The 24,137-nt window shown below is 29.4% G+C and overlaps 1 protein-coding gene across 2 annotated transcripts in view; it reads right to left on the bottom strand.

The window, feature by feature from the left end:
- LOC145964728 (cilia- and flagella-associated protein 251) overlaps positions 1 to 24,137 on the bottom strand; it is a 26,301-nt gene extending 2,164 nt beyond the window's left edge. The window contains exons 1-20 of one of the 2 annotated variants that reach the window (XM_083087771.1): positions 23,981 to 24,137; positions 23,758 to 23,904; positions 23,400 to 23,503; positions 23,186 to 23,340; positions 22,217 to 22,332; positions 21,785 to 21,905; positions 21,564 to 21,699; positions 21,336 to 21,474; positions 20,720 to 20,804; positions 18,616 to 18,724; positions 17,580 to 17,791; positions 17,348 to 17,499; positions 16,156 to 16,367; positions 13,828 to 13,957; positions 12,421 to 12,510; positions 8,543 to 8,674; positions 6,591 to 6,682; positions 4,556 to 4,787; positions 2,141 to 2,393; positions 33 to 169 (exon numbers count right to left, since the gene is read on the bottom strand). In XM_083087771.1, coding sequence (XP_082943897.1) covers positions 33 to 169; positions 2,141 to 2,393; positions 4,556 to 4,787; positions 6,591 to 6,682; positions 8,543 to 8,674; positions 12,421 to 12,510; positions 13,828 to 13,957; positions 16,156 to 16,367; positions 17,348 to 17,499; positions 17,580 to 17,791; positions 18,616 to 18,724; positions 20,720 to 20,804; positions 21,336 to 21,474; positions 21,564 to 21,699; positions 21,785 to 21,905; positions 22,217 to 22,332; positions 23,186 to 23,340; positions 23,400 to 23,503; positions 23,758 to 23,904; positions 23,981 to 24,115 — 2,889 coding nt within the window. In that variant the 5' untranslated portion in view covers positions 24,116 to 24,137. The remainder of the gene's footprint in view (positions 1 to 32; positions 170 to 2,140; positions 2,394 to 4,555; positions 4,788 to 6,590; positions 6,683 to 8,542; positions 8,675 to 12,420; positions 12,511 to 13,827; positions 13,958 to 16,155; positions 16,368 to 17,347; positions 17,500 to 17,579; positions 17,792 to 18,615; positions 18,725 to 20,719; positions 20,805 to 21,335; positions 21,475 to 21,563; positions 21,700 to 21,784; positions 21,906 to 22,216; positions 22,333 to 23,185; positions 23,341 to 23,399; positions 23,504 to 23,757; positions 23,905 to 23,980) is intronic. The other variant, XM_083087772.1, reaches the window with a different exon arrangement.

Here is a 24,137-nt window from a genome sequence, read left to right as displayed (position 1 = left end):
TTCCCAACAATTTGGAGGAGATAATTAAATACCGGCGGGAGGAAACGGAAATTGGAGAACACGTCTCTTTGCAATGGACTTGATGGCTGACGAATCTTCGTCGTTTTCTCGTCAAAAGGCACGAGCAACTTAAGATACGTGTGTGCCTCTTTCAAAGTCAACGGTTCACCTATCACATATATGCATATAAATTGAAGAGACAAGTATTATTGAATACTGCAAGTGAAAACTGAATCATCTATTTTGAAAAAAAAATTCAATTTTATTAACACTATATATTTTTAAAAAAATTTCAATTTTATTAACACTTTATGTATTTAAAATCTAATATAATGTTCGCAAATTTTGAAATTTAGTATAAATTGTTACACTAATTAATATTCGAGGAACAATTATGTTCTTTTTAAATAGAAGCACGAGAAAAAATCAACTTAAGCATACAGGTTAAATGAGAAATTTGACAGACTATTAATTTATATCAGAATACAGTCACTATATAATAATATAAAATTATATATAGATAATATAATTATATATAAAATTATACAGGGTGTCCCAGACCACCCGTACACCCCTTTTAAAATGAAAATAAATTGCTTTTATCAAAAATTGCGAACAATTTTTAAGTAAATCGGGTACGCTCTATCAAATAGTGATATTTTCAACTTTTGATTCCGACCGGAAATACGCCATCCGGATCGGAAGTTGAATTTTTTTAGGGGAACATGGTACTTTTTATTGCAGATTCGAATTGTACGTGAAAAAATAAGAAACTTTTGTATCAAACGTTTCTTCTGAAAGTGCCTCTGTCAATCTTAAAATTGACCTTGATTATTTCATCACAGTTATTTTCAAGGTCAATTTTAAGATTGACAGAGGCACTTTTAGAAAAAACGTTTGATACAAAAGTTTCTTATTTTTTCACGTACAATTCGAATCTGTAATAAAAAGTACCATGTTCCCCTAAAAAATTCAACTTCCGATCCGGATGACGTATTTCCGGTCGGAATCAAAAGTTGAAAATATCACCATTTGATAGAGCGTGCCCGATTTACTTAAAAATTGTTCGCGATTTTTGATAAAAGCCATTTATTTTCATTTTAAAAGGAGTGTACGGGTGGTCTGGGACACCATGTATACAGGGTGGCCCATTTTAATCCATCCAGTCGAATATCTCGAAAACCAAGCCCGGGAGAAAAAAATGTTTCAGACAAAAGTTGTTTGGTTTCGAGGGGGCCATAAGATGGTACCATTGGTTTGACCTTGAAGAGTCATTTGAAGGTCATATGAAGGTCACTTCAATTTTTTTTAATGGAACACCCTATATATTTTTGCACATTCTTGTAGCTTATCTCGAGGGCTTTCCAAAACACTATAATGAAGTACCTTTTCGTTAAGTACTTTTTGAGTTATGAGGCTTGAAATAATTTCTTAATTTTACATAAACCGTAAAATATCTTGTAAAATATTCATTTTTCGATTATCTTACTTTAATACTTTTATGTACAAAATAGTGAGAGGAATCAATTGGTAAGAAAACACATAGTTGTTTTTAAGAAAAAATATGGAATTGTTAATTGCAAATTACATATTTTTTTTCGAAACAATTATGTGTTTTGATTACACCAATTGATTCCTCTCATTATTTTGTACGTAAAAGTATTAAGGTAAGATAATCGAAAAATGAATACTTTACAAGATATTTTACGGTTTATGTAAAATTAAGAAATTATTTCAAGCCTCATAACTCAAAAAGTACTTAACGAAAAGGTACTTAATTATGGTGTTTTGGAAAGCTTTCGAGATAAGCTACAAGAATGTGCAAAAATATATAGGATGTTCCATTTAAAAAAATTGAAGTGACCTTCACGTGACCTTCAAATGACTCTTCAAGGTCAAACCAATGGTACCATCTTATGGCCCCCTCGAAACCAAATAACTTTTGTCTGAAACATTTTTCTCTCCCGGGCTTGGTTTTCGAGATATTCGACTAGATGGATTAAAATGTGCCACCCTGTATATATATATATATATATATATATATATATATATTTATATTTATATATATTTTTGCAATGAACTACAGCAAAGAACATTGCAAAGTAAAGTAACACGTAAAGAAATCAATTAATGGACTTGCCGATACGTTCACTGTCTTCCATCGAAGCCTTTGATATTGCTCTACCGAGTAAAACGTCTATAAACTGTTCTCTTGTCAAAGTAGGATTTTCCATATTGGTAAAACTCTCATCGATGAAAGTGCCAAAAGCTTCCTTTATTTGACGTATGGTAAATCCGAACGCCGGTCGATGATTCACGTAGAGTCGCACGAATTCTTCGAAGGTGATTTTCTCGATACGTTTATAGCGCACTTCCGTCATGATATTCTCTATCTTGAAAATAAATTTATATTTTAACGAACGCGAGAGAATCTTATGACGTGACGTATACAAAAAAAAGAAAAATAGATTTTCCGATGATCAATCAAGAAACAAAAGTTTATCGTTCACTTCAATGTTAACAGATTTTGTTTTCAAAGATTTTTAATTTAAGGAATGTAAAAGAAGAGGAGATATTTTGCAATTAAAAATTTTCTAAAATTGAAGGAAAAAATTATATAAATTATATAAATTAAAAAATTAATTCAATATTCTTAAAATCAGTTTGCCGCGCGTGCGCGTGTTATACAGATGTGTGTGTACAGATATATTTTCAGAAAAGTTAGCAATTTTGTAAAAAGAAAAACCGCCATATTCTGTTCTTCATTTTAAAATTATCACTTTGAATTTTATAAATACTGCAAAAGTCCTACGATATTATCAATGTAGCTTCAATGTTTCAAAAAATTTATCCGCACGTTCAAAAACAGTTAAAGTTTAAAATGTTAATTTATTTCTTAACCACCCCATATATATATATACAGGGTGTTTCATTTTAATCCGACCAGTCGAATATCTCGAAAACCAAGCCCGGGAGAGAAAAATATTTCAGACAAAAGTTGTTTGGTTTCGAGGGGGTCATAAGATGGTGACAATGATTTGACCTTTGAACAGTCATTTGAAGGTCACATAAAGGTCACCTTAAATTTCTTAAATGGAATACCCTATATATTTTTGCACATTCTTGTAGCTGACATCGAGAGCTTTCCAAAACACTATAATTAAGTACCTTTTCGTTAAGTACTTTTTGAGTTATGAGGCTTGAAATAATTTCTTAATTCTACATAAACCGTAAAATATCTAGTAAAATATTCATTTTTCGATTATCTTACCTTAATACTTTTACGTACAAAATAATGAGAGGAATCAATTGGTGTAAAGAAAACACATAGTTGTTTTGAAGAAAAAATATGTAATTTGCAATTAATTCCATATTTTTTCTTAAAAACAACTATGTGTTTTTTTTACACCAATTGATTCCTCTCATTATTTTGTACATAAAAGTATTAAGGTAAGATAATCGAAAAGTGAATATTTTACAAGATATTTTACGGTTTATGTAAAATTAAGAAATTATTTCAACCCTCATAACTCAAAAAGTACTTAACGAAAAGGTACTTAATGATAGTGTTTTGGAAAGCTCTCGAGATAAGCTACAAGAGTGTGCAAAAATATATAGGGTGTTCCATTTAAAAAAATTAAAGTGACCTTCACGTGACCTTCAAATGACTCTTCAAGGTCAAACCAATGATACCATCTTATGGCCTCCTCGAAACCAAACAACTTTTGTCTGAAATATTTTTCTCTCCCGGGCTTGGTTTTCGAGATATTCGACTGGTCGGATTAAAATGAAACACCCTGTATATATATATATATATATATATATATATATATATATATAGGGTGGTTAAGAAATAAATTAACATTTTAAACTTTAACCGTTTTTGAACGCGCGGATGAATTTTTTCATTTATCTTACCTTAATACTTTTATGTACAAAATAATGAGAGGAATCAACTGGTGTAAAGAAAACACATAATTGTTTCGAAAGAAAAAATGCAATTGTTAATCGCAAATTACATTTTTTTTTCGAAACAATTATGTGTTTTCTTTACACCAATTGATTCCTCTCATTATTTTGTACATAAAAGTATTAAGGTAAGATAATCGAAAAATGAATATTTTACAAGATATTTTACGGTTCATGTAAAATTAAGAAATGATTTCAAGCCTCATAACTCGGAAAGTACTTAATGTAAACTAACTTAATTATTTTGGAAAGCTCTCGGGATGAGCTACAAGAATGTGCAAAAATATATAGGGTGTTCCATTTAAAAAAATTGAAGTGACCTTCACGTGACCTTCAAATGACTCTTCAAGGTCAAATCAATGGTACCATCTTATGGCCCCCTCGAAACCAAACAACTTTTGTCTGAAACATTTTTCTCTCCCGGGCTTGGTTTTCGAGATATTCGACTGGATGGATTAAAATGGGCCACCCTGTATATATATATATATATATATATATATATATATATATATATATATATATATATATATAATATTATATACAACACGCACGCACACATATGCACACAGCATAACATAAAAAATACTTCTTTATTTGTCGGAAAATATCCAACAGCTCGTATAAGGTTTGGAATCTGCTCGATGGCCACAGTATCGGAAATGGTTCTGGCAGCAGTTGTATTTTCACCTTGATGCAATATTTGTGCATAATAGAATAGATCTTTCATTTCGTTTATCAGCGATTTTCTCTCGCTTTCGACGAGACAACGAAACGGTGAGAGTCCTTCCCCGCCTGATTGCGCCATTAAATCAACGGATCTAAGAAAAATAATTTTTATTTTCATTTTTCAGCATAGTATCAAGACTCGCAATTAATGATTTTGCAGTCGGATTTGATGACGATGATGTCACATATATTTAATACAAAAAGATTAAAATATAAATTTTAGGTTTGAAATAAATGAATTTCTTCCATACCGTCTCACTCATGATATAAAAAGAGTTGTAAATTTTAACTAGTCATTATAAGATCTATTTTTATTGAGCACGCAGAATTAAACTATATATATGTATAGATCAAAGATAAATCTAATAAATATTATTTCTTACTTAATAATACATATAATGTAGAAGTAACAAATAATAAGTTACCTATATGTGATATAAAACTATAATCATACGTATGTATATCATACATATTGTTTTGCAATATTACAACAATAATATAACAGAATATTATTGCAATATTACATTGTTATATATATATATATATATATACAGGGTGTCCCAGACCACCTGTACACCCCTTTTAAAATGAAAATAAATGGCTTTTATAAAAAATCGCGAACAATTTTTAAATAAATCGGATACGCTCTATCAAATGGTGATATTTTCAACTTTTGATTCCGACTGGAAATACGCCATCCGGATCGGAAGTTGAATTTTTTTAGGGGAACATGGTACAGATTCGAATTGACCTTGAAAATAACTGTGAAAGTAACTTTCAAGATCAATTTTAAGATTGACAGAGGCACTTTTAGAAAAAACGTTTGATACAAAAGTTTCTTATTTTTTCACGTACAATTCGAATCTGTAATAAAAAGTACCATGTTTCCCTAAAAAAATTCGACTTCCGATCCGGATGGCGTATTACCGGTCGGAATCAAAAATTGAAAATATCACCATTTGATAGAGCGTTCCCGATTTACTTAAAAATTGTTCGCGATTTTTGATAAAAGCCCTTTATTTTCATTTTAGGGGTGTACGGGTGGTCTGGGACACCCTGTATATTCCTTTATTCGCTATGTGGCGAAAAATCAGATTTAAGTAACTTGTATTTAATTACATTGTATTTTTTCACCATAAAATGGATACATGGAATACTAATATAAAATCGGAAGTAGTTTTTTTTCTTTTAATTTCTAATACAATTTCAATAAGAGATTCAAAATATTAAACAAATTATTTGAAATTAAACGAGTAAATGTATATGGGAAATAATTAATTTTTACTATCTATTTAAAGCAAAATCTATTAAAAAATTTTTATATAAATTAAATTTCGAAAATTTTATAAATTATACACATATAAGATTTTTAAGATAGTTAGATTTTTTAAGATAGATTTTTTAAGATAGATTTAAGTTAGATTTTTTAAGATAGATTTTTAAGATAATTAGACACATATAAGGTAGATTTATTTAGTTAATTACCAACTCCATATTTGATTACTATTCTATATAAATCAATTTTCAATATAAGTACAGATGTAACGACAATAATATACATATGTAACATATATATTATGTTACATATTACATCTATGAATGGGAAATGGCAATTAATTAATAACTTATCGGCAATACTTATGCATATTATTTGTACCGTTTAATTGCTTTTACATAACATTAATATAATAATGTTTGATGAGAAGTTCTTTGCGAAAATTAATATTTTTGAGATGTTTTGTTAAAAGCAAATAGAATGTATTTTTATTTTAATGACAATATATATCAAAAAGAAAAATATATGGCATTTCCAACTTTCTCTTAAAGTCAAAATTTGCAAAATGCGGCTATAATAAAGGACCAAAAGTCCGCATTGTTCATCGATATATACCAACCTGAGTTTAATTTTCCACATCAATATACATGGATCGTTGTAACCTGTGGTAAAAAGTATTTCCTTGTTGTTGTTGATAGCGATATTTGTTATCTACAAATAAAGATACAGATACATATATGTATACAGGGTGTCCCATTTTAATCGATCACCCCGAATAACTTTTTTAATTTTGATTGTAGAAAAAAACGTTTCAGATAAAAGTTATATGGTTTCAAGGGGGACATGAGACGGTGCCATTAGTTTGACCTTGAAGAGTCAGCTGAAAGTCACGTGAAGGTTACCTCCAACTTTTTAAATGGGACACCCTATATGCTTTTGCATATTCTTATAGCTCATCTCGAGAGCTTTCCAAAACAATATAATTAAGTTAGTTTTCATTAAGTACTTTCCGAGTTATGAGGCTTGAAATAATTTCTTAATTTTACATAAACTGTAAAATATCTTGTAAAATATTCATTTTTCAATTATCTTACCTTAATACTTTTATGTACAAAATAATGAGAGGAATCAATTGGTGTAAAGAAAACACATCATTGTTTCGAAAAAAAAAATGTAATTTGCAATTAACAATTACATTTTTTTTCTTAAAAATAACTATGTATTTTCTTTACACCAATTGATTCCTCTCATTATTTTGTACGTAAAAGTATTAAGGTAAGATAATCGAAAAATGAATATTTTACAAGATATTTTACAGTTTATGTAAAATTAAGAAATTATTTCAAGCCTTATAACTCGGAAAGTACTTAATGAAAACTAACTTAATTATAGTTTTGGAAAGCTCTCGAGATGAGCTATAAGAATATACAAAAGCATATAGGGTGTCCCGTTTAAAAAGTTGGAGGTGACCTTCACGTGACTTTCAGCTGACTCTTCAAGGTCAAACTAATGGCACCGTCTCATGTCCCCCTTGAAACCATATAACTTTTGTCTGAAACGTTTTTTTCTACAATCAAAATTAAAAAAGTTATTCGGGGTGATCGATTAAAATGGGACACTCTATATATCTGTTATTTCGTAAAAATCAATATATACATATATACAGGGTGTACCAAAAGTCTGGAAACGGTCGAATATTTCATAAACTATGCATTTTAGAAAGAAATGTTTCCAACAAAAGTTGTATGGCTTGAAGAGGGCCATAAGATGGTGACATTAGTTTGACCTTGAAAAGTTGTTTGAAGGTCACGTGAAGGTCACCTTCAATTTTTTAAATGGAACCCCTACTTTTTATTACTTATTCTTGCAGCTCATCTTGAGAGCTTTGCAAAACACTATAATTAAGTTAGTTTTCATTAAGCACTTTTTGAGTTATGAGGCTTGAAATAATTTCTTGATTTTACATAAACCATAAAATATCTAGTAAAATATTCATTTTTCGGTTATCTTACCTTAATACTTTTATGTACAAAATAATGAGAGGAATCAATTGGTGTAAAGAAAAAACATAGTTGTTTCGAAGAAAAAATATGTAATTGTTAATTGCAAATTACATATTTTTTCTTCGAAACAACTATGTTTTTTCTTTACACCAATTGATTCCTCTCATTACTTTGTACATAAAAGTGTGAAGATAAGATAATCGAAAAATGAATATTTTACTAGATATTTTATGGTTTATGTAAAATTAAGAAATTATTTCAAGCCTCATAACTCGAAAAGTACTTAATGAATACTAACTTAGTTATAGTGATTTGGAAAGCTCTCGAGATAAGCTACAAGAATAAGTAATAAAAAATAGAGAGTTCCATTTAAAAAATTGAAGGTGACCTTCACGTGACCTTCAAACGACTTTTCAAAGTCAAACCAATGACACCATCTTATGGCCCCCTTCAAGCCATACAACTTTTGTCTGAAACATTTTTTTCTAAAATGCATAGTTTATGAAATATTCGACAGTTTCCAGACTTTTGGTACACCCTGTATAGATAGCATCTACAGGCATTTAACTTTTCGTGGATGTCCCGTCATGCCGAGAATTTTATAAGGATTGCCGTCCAAAGGTAGTAACTGAAGACCAATTTCTCTATCGGTGGCGAATACCATATAATTATTATGGTTGACAAGTTTCTTCGTTAAGATCTGTCGATGTTGCAAAGATCTAAATACTTGAAATTCAATCAATATAATACGCTAATAGATTTATTCTAAAGCAACCCAGTAAACACCAAATAACAGTTATATAATTGTTAGTTATAATTTCCCACTCAACAATATAACTGTTACATGTTATATAACAGTTACATAACATATGGGAAGGAAGTTTCTCTGATAAATGAAATTCTTATTTTAAAAAAATCAAAGAAAGAAAATTAATTAAATGTACAAATTCAGAAATGCGTTCTACGTAATTTTAATTTTTAATATCGCTAAAATATTTAACGATTATCTATTAAACAAAAATGTAAAGTGGACTTTCTATCTCGTATCAATATGACGGATTCCAACGCACATAATTAATACCTTTATTAAGGTATTTTGACACTAACAATAAGTATAAATGAAAGACAGATCTATCTGTCACTAAATTTATGTAATTATTTACTGTCAGACGTTTCTCTTTATATATTCGGAATTTTCCAATTAATTATACTTATGATTAAAATAAAATGATTAGCGGTAATAAAAAGTAACGGCATTTTTGTAATATAATATCGATACGATATTCTTTCAATTTCGATTAATCCAATTAAAATTGGTAGGTTCGATTCTGAAATCTGGAGATCTCAAGAATTTCTGAGATGTCGAAAATTTCAAAATATCTTAATTTCAAAGACTTACACACACACACACACACACACACACACATACATTTAATATTTTTTTAGCTATTTAACACGGTTGAAAATTTATTTATCATTATATCTATCTAGCATTATATTTATTTATTATTATTTACTTATTGTTAGGAGAATATATAGAAAACATACACAGCAATTATGAATGTATGTATATATAAATATGTATATTTTGTGCATGTGTGTAAATATTCTGCTAAGTAAATAATGATAAATAAATATAATGTTGGTAAATAATGATAAATAAATTTTCAACTGTATTAAATAACTGAAAAAATATTAAACGTATATTATTAATTATTCTAAATATATCCTAATAACAAGTAATATAAAGAAATTAAAAAATTGATAGATAGATATTTAATTAAATATTAATTCAATTAATATACATATTAATCATTACTTATCGTTAATAATTATCATTTATTATTTATCATCTATTATTATCATTAATAATTTATATTAATTATAAAATTTTAATTAATATGTTTATATTATTAACCCTCCATCTGCAATCTGTATATTTTTTGATACAAACGAAATGTCACTCATTTTTTCTTACGTTTCTGGAAATGAAGGAAGGACAAAATTCGGTTCCGCCTTGTAAAAAAATCTTGTTAATGCACTGAGAAAAAAAGTTGTTAACTTGACTAAATTGTTCGATTAAATTATCTTTGGAAATATAAATAAATACGACATATTAAATTAACATAACATTTATTTAATTTAAATACTTAAATATTTCAATTAAAAAAATAATAATTTAATTAAACCGTTTAGTCAAGTTAACAATTTTTTTTCTCAGTATGGGATTTTACTTGCTAACGTCAGACACGATTATTTATCTTCGATCAGCATGAAAAATCGCGCACGTGGCACAAGTATGATTACAGACGAAGAGTAATTAATTATCAAGTAATTGTGTTATTTACAAGCGTGTATGCACCTTATTATAATAACATTGTATCTGCAGAAAACAAATAGAAAAAAAATAAAATATTTTTAATTTAATTTAATTTAAGCGATATATAACTTAATTTTTGGATTGCAATAGATGATTGTAGAGGAATCCAAATTATTTAGATATTAAGTAATTGATTAAATATTTAATTATTACACCGTATAAAAATAAAAAGAAAGCTCAGATCAAAAAATGTTTCAGGATTCTTCAGTTTGGATTATTATCTGATGTGTGCTCCATGTATGTTTGTTTAGATATATTCTGTATATATGAACTGATAACATATAATTATTTAGTTACATTATATTTATTACATTTCACAGCTATTTTTAAGGAATTAATTTTTTAATATTAGTTTAAAGCAGTTTGATTTCACGGCTATTTTTAAAGAATTAATTTTTTTAACAATAGTTTAAAGTTAATTAGTTTAAAGTTAATTTAACAATTAAGAATTTTTAATTTTTTAAATTCTATTTGCTGCATATACAAAGTTGGTGTATTTTTTATTTTTTTTAGAAAAGTGTTTTTAGATACGATATATAATTTTTCTAACTTTTGTCATACAATTTAAAGCTTTAATTGTAAAATGCATCTAGTACAGTAAAGTAGTATCTGAAAATGGCAAAACGGATAGACAAGTCAATTTTCTGAGGGTGAATAGAAGGTCATAGGAGATGCCCGAATTCACAGAGTTCCAACAAAATTTCCCTGTGCGTCGGCGGCCATCTTCAAAATACGGGTAAATTTGGATATCTCCTATTGGTCGAATTTTTTCTTTTTTTTTTTTAGTTTTATAGGGAAAAATATTTGCTACAACTTTTGTTTGAAAAATTTTTTAATAGCTGTCAAGGAAAAAAAGTTACAACCAAAAAAGTGTCGTCAATTAGGAGTTGAACATTTTTATTGACAATTATATTGCCCCCTGTTGATTTTATCAAAAAAAATATTCAAATGAAACTTGTGGAGGACTGAATTCTCTATCCGTATTGCGGTGCGGACTGAATTCGTATATCCGCTTTTGCGGTGACTCAACAAATACTAGAAAGAGGGCGCCAAAGTTAAGTGTGTCAGCAAGACTGTACCCAAAAGAGGACTTTCTTTACGAATTGTGTTTTCGGTAGAATTCTGGACAATAGACAACAGAGTAGGCCTGCGTAGCAAGGGATCGTACGTAACCCCATGGTGTAAAGAAACAAGGGCCCATATTCTGAATCCTCTTTTATCGATAAAAGTGCCTCTAAAAGTGGCTCATAGCCAATCAAAAGGCTTATAAGCCATTTTTAGAGGCACTTTTATCGTTAAAAGAGGATTCAAAATATGGACCAAGGTGAAGCATTCCCGACGATGCGCATTCGTTCAATTTTTAAGCCAATCAGCGCGCGACCCAGCGCGCGACCCAGCGCTTTTTTGTAAAAAAAGCAATATGGCTACTCTCGTCAGTGTATCATTCGTCCTTTGATACAACATATGCAGTAAGTAGTAAATATAATTAATAAAATAAAATATAATATAAACTAAATATAATTAATGTTGAGACATCATATTGTTTGTTTTATATTGTTTTTTCATTATCATATGTTATTAAATGTTATTTTAAATATAAAAGAATCACAAAAAAACGTTATTTTATTTAGTCCTGTATTTTATTGTTATTAAATATATATTTAAAATTTTACTGCATTTTCATTCCTTATAATTGAATTTCACTTTAAAGTGAGCGCCTACAAAATGAGTCGCCTTCTGATTGGATCAATCGTAAAAGCTGCTGCCATTATGCGTAATGCTTCATCTTGTTTCTTTACACCATGCGTAAACCGGTTTTTGCGGTACCAGATGCTTTTGTGTGTTCCGTCGACAGTCGTGTTTGATACTAATCATTCAATTTTGTACTAATCATTATGTGTACCATTTATATTATAACATGATAATTTAAATATTATTTTATTCGTTAAAATAAAATAAATTTTAAATTGGCCAAGATAATCATTATAAGGATCAATTTGATAATTACAAATATTCCGCCTAAACAAATCAGCATATCGTTTTAATCAAATAAAAATGTGCATTACTTGGAGTTGTTGTACTGGTTCTCCAAAAATCGGTCCTAAATAAGTACCACAAATAGTCTTGGTAACATCGCTGAAGATCTTATATTTGTACTGCAATGAATATATATATATATATATATATACATATATACAGAGTGTCGTAGAAGTGGCTATCCTTTTTATCTTTTAAATTAAAAGAGATAGACTATAACAAATACATATATTTAAAAAATTATGCATACTTTTCCGTTTGTTAACACAGATAGAGATTTTATGAACAATCGTTACGCTCACAATCGAGTTAAGTTTGAACCATTTAATTTAACATATACAGGGTGTCCCATTTTAATGTCCCACCCCAAATAACTTTCTTATTTTTAATTTTAGAAAAAGATGTTTCAGACAAAAGTTGTATGGTTTCAAGGGGGACATAAGGTGGTGTCATTAGTTTGACCTTGAATAGTTACTTGAAGGTCACGTGAAGGCCACTTTAAATTTTTTAAATGGAATCGCCTACTTTTTATTACATATTCTTGCAGCTCATCTCGAGAGCTTTCCAAAACATTATAATTAAGTTAGTTTTCATTAAGTACTTTCCAAGTTATGAGGCTTGAAATCATTTCTTAATTTTACATAAACCGTAAAATATCTTGTAAAATATTCTTTTTTCGATTATCTTACCATAATACTTTTATGTATAAAATAATGAGAGAAATCAATTGGTGTAAAGAAAACACATAATTGTTTCGAAAAAAAAAATATAATTGTTAATTGCAAATTACATTTTTTCTTTCGAAACAATTATGTGTTTTCTTTACACCAATTGATTCCTCTCATTATTTTGTACATAAAAGTATTAAGGTAAGATAATCGAAAAATGAATATTTTACTAGATATTTTATGGTTTATGTAAAATTAAGAAATGATTTCAAGCCTCATAACTCGGAAAGTACTTAATGAAAACTAACTTAATTATAGTGTTTTGGAAAGCTCTCGAAATAAGCTACAAGAATATGTAATAGAAAGTAAGGGGTTTCAATTAAAAAATTAAAGGTGACCTTTACGTGACCTTGAAGCAACTATTCAAGGTCAAACTAATGACACCACCTTATGTCCCCCTTGAAACCATACAACTTTTGTCTGAAACATCTTTTTCTAAAATTAAAAATAAGAAAATTATTTGGGGTGGGACATTAAAATGGGATACCCTGTATATGTTATGATCTGATCTCTTTTACTTTAAAAGATAAAAAGGAGTAGGCACTGTGTAGGTAGGACCCTGTATATATGTAAATTGAAGTATTATGTGTATATTTTGTTCATATGATTTGGGCAAATCAAGAAAGAGAGAGAGAGAGAGAGAGAGAGAGAGAGAGAGAGAGAGAGAAAGAGAGAAGGAGAGAGAAAGCTGATTATTGAAATATTTACTTCGGAATTTGAAATCATAAGGAATCCTTCAACGCCGAATTCGGGATACCACGCTAGACAAAGAGGAATAGCACTCTGTTCGATTCTATCAATGCGCAAGATTTGAAGTCCCGGTATTGGATACGGTCCGCTGTAAACGAAATAATATACCAGACGGATTATAAGAATTACTCTTTATCAAGAAATATCTAGAATTTAATCAAATCGATTAAATTATCGTCATTCTCGCGAATAATAGGATATTTATCCAATAAACATTGCTATATTAACCCTTTGCACTCGGGCTAATTTTGTTATATGACCCATCAAATTCAAGGCATTTTTGTGATATCTTTGATGAACATTAAAAAATGTTATATGTTATATTAAATAAAAAAATTCTACTTTATTATCGTCATTTTGCTGCTTTTAATATTATAAATAATTTCATTATAATTGACTGAAAAATAAATATTATAAATAAATAATATTATAAAAAATAAATAATATTATAAAAATAAATATTATAAATAATTTCATTATATTTTTGTGTAAAATATATGTCGCCCATAGCGGCGCCTACAGAGTACAAAGGGTTAGTGTTATATGAATAAAATGGAATATTACATGTAACATAAGTATTACTGTCAAGTTACTAATTAATTATAATTTTCCATTCATAAATGTAACATGTAATATAACATATATTATATCGTTGTTAATTATTGTAACTCCATATAGAATATTGGAATTATAAAAGGTGTCTCTTAAAAAAGTAGCTATTATAAACTTTTGCTTCAAACCTGTAAACAGATAATTTTCCATTTATTTTATTGATTTCATTCAATTTAATATTCTAAATCTCATATTGTGCTTGTATATTAGATATTAGAAATTAAAATAGAAATAATTATTATACTTTTAATTCTTTTATTAGTAATCATAACTTGTAAACTTAATATATCTATTTCTGACAGAAATTTAATTGCGAGAAAATACATCGCACATTAGTGGTTAGCGAAGAAAACTATCGAATCAAATGTTACGTCCTATGAAAGACTGGTCTGTTGGAAGGCATATCAAATATTTGAGAAACTGATTTAAAACATGTGTCAACTCAAATGTATGTACTATCAGGCCTAAAGAAGTTGGTCAACAACCAGGAGAATCGTTCTTACACGCTATATATTTCAGATATTCGCTCCTTTTTTGGTAAAGGATCTTTATTACGGTTTTAACCCTTATTATTATATGGGACGGAACGAAGAGGGGAAGGGGGTTAAGTGCGATTTTGGATTAGAGAAGCGAGAATGAAGTTAATTAATTAAATAAATAAATTACACAGGTCTACAAAAAATGGGGTCATGATTGTTGTTGGGCAGCTGGGGGTCATTTCCGAAGTAATTTTCTGCGTAGAATCCGAATCCGAGGTCAGAATTGGCCCATCACGTCAGGATTTTGAGATATTTGAGGTTATATACTCGAAAAATGGCTTTTTGGGCTACTTTTGAGGTTATGTACAGGACGCACAAAATTTTTTAGCTCTTTTCTTCTAATTGCATCATTTAGTACTACTCTTTCCCTTCAAAATGAGCTGTCGAATGGTCATCTACGATTTTTCCTTGCAAAGTTACGGCCATTTTAAGATGACATGATAAATTCCAAACCCTGCGCTGTTATAGCCCAACAACCTCATGAGCATTCACATTAAACCTATAAACTTTGAACTATAAACCCGAAAACCTGGACTGAAAACTGTATATATGGGTTTTTGGGGTCGCTGATGCTCATGAGGTTGTTGGGTTATAACGGCGCAGGGTTTGGAATTCATCATGTCATCTTAAAATGGCCGTAACTTTGCAAGGGAAAATCGTAGATTACCATTCGACAGCTCATTTTGAAGGGAAAGAGTAGTACTAAATGATGCAATTAGAAGAAAAGAGCTAAAAAATTTTGTGCGTCCTGTACATAACCTCAAAAGTAGCCCAAAAAGCCATTTTTCGAGTATATAACCTCAAATATCTCAAAATCCTGACGTGATGGGCCAATTCTGACCTCGGATTCGGATTCTACGCAGAAAATTACTTCGGAAATGACCCCCAGCTGCCCAACAACAAAACCTTGTAGATCTGTGTTATTAAATTACATAATAATTTATTAAAAATTACAATTTTTGAAAATTGTAGAATACTTTCTAATGGTAATAAGTTAATTAAAATGTTAATTATTATTATTATTATTTAAATTATTATTTATGTATTAACGTATTATATGTACAACTTGCGTTATATTTGTGTTATTATACATTATGTTACTGCTACAAGTAGTGTTTATTTGATGTCAATCAACCTGTGTTCAAGATCGTATTCGATGAGCTCTCGATCCTCTCCCAATGAAAAAAATCGGGATGAACCAGCAGAATTGGTTGTAGACTGGCCGAAAAGTATATCTCTGATGGATAGATAATGCGAGTGATATTTTCCAATCAGGTTCCACAGATGAAGCTCTTTCGAAGTGGCAATATCGTTTTTCTTGAATACTACTACTGTCAACGCATCATCCTGAAAATAAAATCCTTATATTAATATCTCTTAACCCCTTCACAGTCCAGCGAAAAGAAACTTTCCGTGCCAAAAGTGTGTTGAAGAAAAAAGTTTTTAAAATTGCATGAATACGTCAGTATAAATATTATTGAGGTCGCCGAATCCGAATCTGAAGCCAGAATTACAAAATTCAAAATGGTGAATCCAATATGGCGGATCAAAATTCAAAATAATTTTGGATTTCAATAAAAATGTGTGTCATTTTTGGGGTTGCAAAATCCAAACCTAATATCAGATTTTCCAAATTGAAAATGGCAAATCCAATATGGCGGACCAGAGTTCGAACAAATAGTTGACATACATAAAGGTTGTATATTTCTCTCTTCAATTATTTTTAAATCCCGCTCTCTGCCGAACCCAGAGTCACGAATCGAGGACGTGGCGGTTATTGACTCCGTTTTTTTATTTTTTTTATTTCTTGAAAATTGGTATACGTTTCCATTTCTGTGCAAACAGCTTGATTTGATAATTCGTGACTCTGGATTCAGCAGATAGCGGGATTTATAAGTAATTGAAGAAAAAAGTGTACATCTTTTATGTATGGCAACTATTTGTTCTGGTCCGCCATATTAAATTTGCAATTTTTAATTTGGAAAATCTGATATTAGATTCGAATTCGGCGACCCCAAAAACGATAAGAAACCTATTTTTATTCAAACCCTTTTTTTATATCAAAATTATTTTGAATTTTGATCCACCATTTTGAAGTTCGAAATTCTGATTTCAGATTCGAATTCAGCGACCTCAGAAAACTTAAAATACCCAAGGACAATCAAATCGTAACAGTAATAACATGTTTTTTTCAAGATGCCCCTATAGGGGCCATGAAGCAAAAGTGGCACGAATTTTTTTGGCCCCTATAGGGGTCCCTGACAGTGAAGGGGTTAAGAATAGATTTTACATTCGACATTACGACACGTCGACAAATTTTTCCTCACCGTGTAAGCCATATAATTGGCGCAATGGGCGAAAGCGATTTTATTGACAGCTACGGAAGAGTGCTTGTACGGAATCTCCTCTAAGGGGTCTAGCGTAATATGATGTAGAATCCAAATTGCTCCGTTCTCCAAACCACATGCCAGCATATCGACTGTAGAAAAAGAAAAAAATAAATGCACCCTTCTACGCATTTCCTTTACTCGGAAAATTGGGACATTCATCGTTACCGACATTTTGGCGAAAACTTTAAAGCTGTGACAGCTTTCGAAGACTCGTTGCTTTGCGGACAAGTGACGTAAATTATGTTCCCGTCGATTGTCTGTTTTTCGAGAATTGGTCGAAAATCTGGTAAGGGTGGCGTGCTCCTGGATATCATCAAAGAGCGCTCCTCGTGATTGTACAGGCGCACGATGCCCTGTATATCGCCCACGGCTATGTAATTGCTATAATTAAAATCAACAAGTGTAACAAAAATATTAATTATTTTTAATATTTTAAAAATATAATTAATATAAAAGAGATAAATATAGATAAAAGTGAACATTTTTATCTTTATAGTTTTTATTATTTTTATCTTTATTTTATTATTTTATTATTTTTATCTTTATCTTAAAAGTGAATATTTTTATCTTTATAGTTTTTATTATTTTTATCTTTATCTTAAAAATGAATATTTTTATCTTTTATATTAATTATATCAATTAATATAATTGATATGAAATATTAATATAATTATAATATGATATTTAACAAATTGGAAATAGTTGAATTATAATTAGAAGAAAAAATTATCAAAATCTTTTTCTTGCGAAATAAATTAACCTTTTCTAATATTATTATTCGCATTCAATAAATATATAGTTTGGTAAAATAAATTAAAATCTCTTTCTTTATGTCCATAATTATGGATTAATAAATATAATTAATAAATATAGCTGTATCTTTTATGGATTAATTATGGATTTAAATATAGCTGTATCTCGATTAATTATCATAAAATCTTTTTTCCTAAAATATAAAACATGTACATACGAATGATTTATTTATGCATTTACTAATAACAAGAGGAAACAAGGATTTTCAATATATTTTATGAATCCATACTATCGAATGAACGATGATTTATGAGAAACTAATTTATTTCGATGGATGTGGTAAGAAAAATGTCACATTCTTTGATGTAATGCAATATTTAGTAGAGATGAAGAAATTAAAGCATTGTAAAATTTTTCAAAAATTATTATATGTCTATTTCGAATTCTTTTACCTTTCTGGATGAGCATCCATGCTGGTTATAGCTGTTACTGGATGACGTAATATAAAGTGCCATTTTTGCTTCGGAATTTCTACTAATGCTACTATTCCCGTAGAAGAGCCTGAAAAGCAAAGACCAAAAAAATGCTACAGTATTTTTAATGTTTGTTGTGTACATACTACATACACACGCACGTAATACGCACATACATAACATCATATACAGGGTGGCCCATTTTAATCCATCCAGTCGAATATCTCGAAAACCAAGCCCGGGAGAGAAAAATATTTCAGACAAAAGTTGTTTGGTTTCGAGGGGGCCATAAGATGGTACCATTGGTTTGACCTTGAAGAGTCATTTGAAGGTCACGTGAAGGTCACTTCAATTTTTTTAAATGGAACACCCTATATATTTTTGCACATTATTGTAGCTTATCTCGAGAGCTTTCCAAAACACTATAATTAAGTACCTTTTCGTTAAGTACTTTTTGAGTTATGAGGCTTGAAATAATTTCTTAATTTTACATAAACCGTAAAATATCTTGTAAAATATTCATTTTTCGATTATCTTACCTCAATACTTTTATGTACAAAATAATGAGAGGAATCAATTGGTGTAAAGAAAACACATAGTTGTTTTTAAGAAAAATATGGAATTGTTAATTGCAAATTACATATTTTTTCTTCAAAACAACTATGTGTTTTCTTTACACCAATTGATTCCTCTCATTATTTTGTACGTAAAATTATTAAGGTAAGATAATCGAAAAATGAATATTTTACAAGATATTTTACGGTTTATGTAAAATTATGAAATTATTTCAAGCCTCATAACTCAAAAAGTAGTCAATGAAAAAACATTTGATTATAGTGTTTTGGAAAGCTCTCGAGGTCAGCTACAAGAATATGTAATAAAAAATTGGGGCTGCCATTTAAAAAAATTGAGGTGACCTTCACGTGACCTTCAAATGACTCTTCAAGGTCAAACCAATGATACCATCTTATGGCCCCCTCGAAACCAAACAACTTTTGTCTGAAACATTTTTCTCTCCCGGGCTTGGTTTTCGAGATATTCGACTGGATGGATTAAAATGGGCCACCCTGTATATAAAATTATTATATATTAATATTTCTTAATTATTTATATTTTAATATACTAATGTTTTTATAAATATTTTTTTATTTATTAACGTAGAAGATTATGCATAGAATGTTGTAAAAAAAATATAGAGAATGCGAATCAAAAATTTTTTATGTTAAATTAAATTGATCAATTTTTATGCTAATCGAATTGAATCGTTATCATATAATTTGTAATTAACAATATGTATAATTATTGTAGGATTGAATTAAACGCGAAAATAATAAGGTAAAAGTGAGAGAATGATTTGCAAACAACACTCTTATGAATGGAAAATACAAAATTACAAGGTTGTCAATATTTGTATTAAATAAAATTTTTTTAATTCGGAATTTTTGAATAATTCATATTCGAACACTTAAAAAATGTTCTGTTGATATAGTTAGATTTCTAGGTATAATAATAAAAATGCAACAACCAAAAATTTATCGCTACTTTTTTTGTGTATCTGCTAGAACATTGTAAAAATTGTAATATAATTGTAATGTAATTGTAATATATAAAAGTTATAATAACAATTTCTAATAATATCTTTTAGCAAATTTAGATCTTATTGCCAAATATTAATCATTGCATTGGATAAATATGGAGTTTCGATACAGTTGGAACGATCTTTGTAAGAAATTTTCGATTTTTCTCTATACCATAGTCAAACTTTATAATAAATAAGAGTAGCCTTATAATATGGACAGGTATTATAGAAAGACTTTCTTCCTAAATTTCACTAACAAATTTAAATATAAATTTAGATTTTGTTTCTATTATTTAGATTAATTTTAAATTTTGTTTCTATTATTTAGATTAATTAAATGCAAAATATATTTTACAGTATTTACCAATTATTTATTTATCTCAGTTAATTTTTCATATCCAGAAAATTATTGCTATAATTGCAAGACCATTTTTTGAGTAAATCGTATAAATTTGAATTCGAATCCGAACAGTTCATATATTTCTAATTAAGTAAACATCTTACATGCGAGAAAATTTCGGACGTTAAACGGGGAGCCCTGTAGAGTAGCATCCATCGGCTGATAGCTTGATTTTACTTCGCTAAATATCTTGTTTCGAAATATGTTTTGTATTTATAATGAATTTTGACATCTTTGATTTGCTATTTCATTCGTATTCTAATTCATAAGCATATTTTAACCTATTATAATCCGCACAATTGTATACTTGTATTCTGTTATACGTATATCGAAAGTTTTCGTTTTCCTCGTATGTTAAAGTATCAAATAAAAAATATATAATGTAATAAATAAATTAATACAATATATATTTTACATTACATGTAATAAATAAATTACATGTAATAAATAAATTAATACAATATATATTTTACATTACATAAATTTCATATCGGCTGTAAAAAATTTTACGAATAAAAAATAATAAATTTTATGGGAAATATATGTAAAAATATAAACATTAAAAATAAATAACATACATAAAGACATATAAAAAAGTGAAAGATAAGTAATATAATTTATAGAAAGAACAGTTTTAAAAGCTGAAAATCGAACGCTCGGAAAAAAAGAGATTTTTTTTCCGAGATGAAACTTATTGTCAGACACATTTATAGTAAATACCGGAGGTAGCAAGTTTGATTGAAGATCGAAACTGAGCCATCGAATGGAATCAATATAGCAATTCTGACACCAGTACAAAAGTTTCAATTGATAATTATAAAAAGTGATACGACCATTTGAATTTCCAGTGACAAGCATACTGCAAAATTAACGATTAAATTCGTCTCAAATATACTATTATTATTAGACTAAAATATATTGTTAAATTATATATTTCAGCACGTATACTTTTCGTTATGGACGATAACAGTAATATTACTGCTCTGTAAATTAATCGTTTTTATGTGTTTTTTCTTTTTATAATTATCATCATTGGTCGCACCCTTTTCTTTGCAAGAAACGTCATTCCAAACTAAAATACATCCTGAAAGAGTTATATACGTCAGCACGTAATGTCCGACAATTACTAATTAATTGGCAACTAAAATTGCGTCGATTAACGAGGATACCATTTGTAGTTGCTGTAAACGCTTGCTGTATTTTCGAAACATAGCAAGTTCCATTGAAAACTCCAATATGCTGAAATTTTGTCGCGACCTTGGGACAATCATAATTCAAAGACTGGCCATTCTTGTTTAATAGAAATATGAAAACAGAATTATATATATAAATCCAAACATTAGTTAAATTAAATTCAAAATATATAAACCTGTATTTCTCGTTCTGTCAAAATATTCAGTAATAATATTCAATATAAAATCTAATTTTATTAATAATTTTTCTTTATAAAAAATAAAATTTTAAATTTTATTTATATAAAGAGAAAGTTCTAAAAATGTATTCATAAATCAAAATTTTATTTCTATCAAGTTATATCATCGTTTCGCTTAGTAATTCTACATACATAAAGATACAAATATGATATATTTTTTCTCACTAACCCAAATTAGGAACAGAACGTGATAATCGGTAGTTAATACAAATTGTTCCGGACATTCATCGTTGAAAGTTATTTCCTTGACACGTTCGGACTTAGTGTCGATCAACGAAATTGATCCTGAAAAAACATAATATCAAATAAATCGATAATTTATCGATATATTTTTTTGATAATGAATATTTTACAAACTTAGCAATAATAATAATTGCCTATTTTTTAATGATTAAACATAATTAATAATCAATAGTTATAGTATAAATCCAATACAAAATATTGCAGCAACATTGCAGCAATGTTGTAATATTGCCGCAACATTGCAGCAATATTGTAATATTGCCGCAACATTGCAGCAATATTGTAATATTGCCGCAACATTGCTGCAATGTTGTAATATTGCCGCAACATTGCTGCAATGTTGTAATATTGCCGCAACATTGCAGCAATGTTGTAATATTGCCGCAACATTGCTGCAATGTTGTAATATTGCCGCAACATTGCTGCAATGTTGTAATATTGCCGCAACATTGCTGCAATGTTGTAATATTGCCGCAACATTGCTGCAATGTTGTAATATTGCCGCAACATTGCTGCAATGTTGTAATATTGCCGCAACATTGCTGCAATGTTGTAATATTGCCGCAACATTGCTGCAATGTTGTAATATTGCCACAACATTGCAGCAATGTTGTAATATTGCCGCAACATTGCTGCAATGTTGTAATATTGCCGCAACATTGCTGCAATGTTGTAATATTGCCGCAACATTGCTGCAATGTTGTAATATTGCCGCAACATTGCTGCAATGTTGTAATATTGCCGCAATATTGCTGCAATATTCTGTGTTTGCTGGGAATGTATAATTTCTAGTAATAAAATATGAAAATTTAATATTTAATATTAAATGGCAAAAAAGAATGATTCTAAGGCAAAAAAGAATGATTAAACAAACGAATAAATTAAGTGAGCAAACCGTCTGGTTTGTCCCTTCCATGAGTCCACAACCAGACATGCACATTCTGACACTTTTCATTGCCGACAGTGACTATCTGCTTAGCATCGGGACTGATACGAGCGATTGTCATGTCTTCGCTCGCATGCGGGTTGAATAAAGTGCATACGGGCACTCTGCAAACGCATCGAAAAGAATAATATTACGAAAATAATTTCCCCAAGAAAACACTTGCCCTTTTTCCGTGTCCCAGACCATCACTACAGAATCTTTCCCGAAATTCGCTGTTAGCAGCCATTTGCCATCTCGTGAAGTGGATAATGTTTCCACGGCATTACGCTAGAGAGCAAGAAACATATCCCAGCAAACACAGAATATTGCAGCAACATTGCTGCAATGTTGTAATATTGCCGCAATATTGCTGCAATACTCTGTGTTTGCTGGGATCCTATACAGTACAGACCATTGCTGTTAGATTGCGGCAATATTGCAATGTTGCTGCAATGTAACAATGGTTCTGTGCTGTATGGGATCTTACAAATGCGAAAAAATACTCGTTATTTTGCATTACACATGTAAAAAAATATACTAACATGGCCTACAAGCGACAACATTTCTCTCGAAATGTAGTTATAAATCACAACCACGTGCGAACAAGCGTACGCTAGTAACGTTCGATCTTTCGTAGTTAAATTTATCACCGGTACTTCCGGATTTATGCCGAATGACCATTGTAATTCCTTAAAAGAGAGCGACAATTTTCTGACATATTCGTATAAGCGAGTGCATCGTCCAAGGTTCATAGTTCTCACTCACGAATGGGCAAAGATCATGCTCCGTGAATGTCTCGCAGTACTTTTCCTTCACGTTTTTCTTTATATGCTCAATATTTTTGATATCCATTCGAAATTGATCGGATATTAAGGAGGAAGCAACAGTACACATCGCCATTTTGTAACAAATGCGATAGAAA

The sequence above is a fragment of the Camponotus vicinus genome, unplaced genomic scaffold (assembly GCF_025532165.1).
Source record: "Camponotus vicinus isolate PSW18456_S1 unplaced genomic scaffold, iyCamVici1.0 SCAF_14, whole genome shotgun sequence".
NCBI lineage: Eukaryota > Metazoa > Arthropoda > Insecta > Hymenoptera > Formicidae > Camponotus > Camponotus vicinus.
Note: the sequence above shows the minus strand (reverse complement) of the source record. Positions and strands in the feature narration are given on the sequence as shown.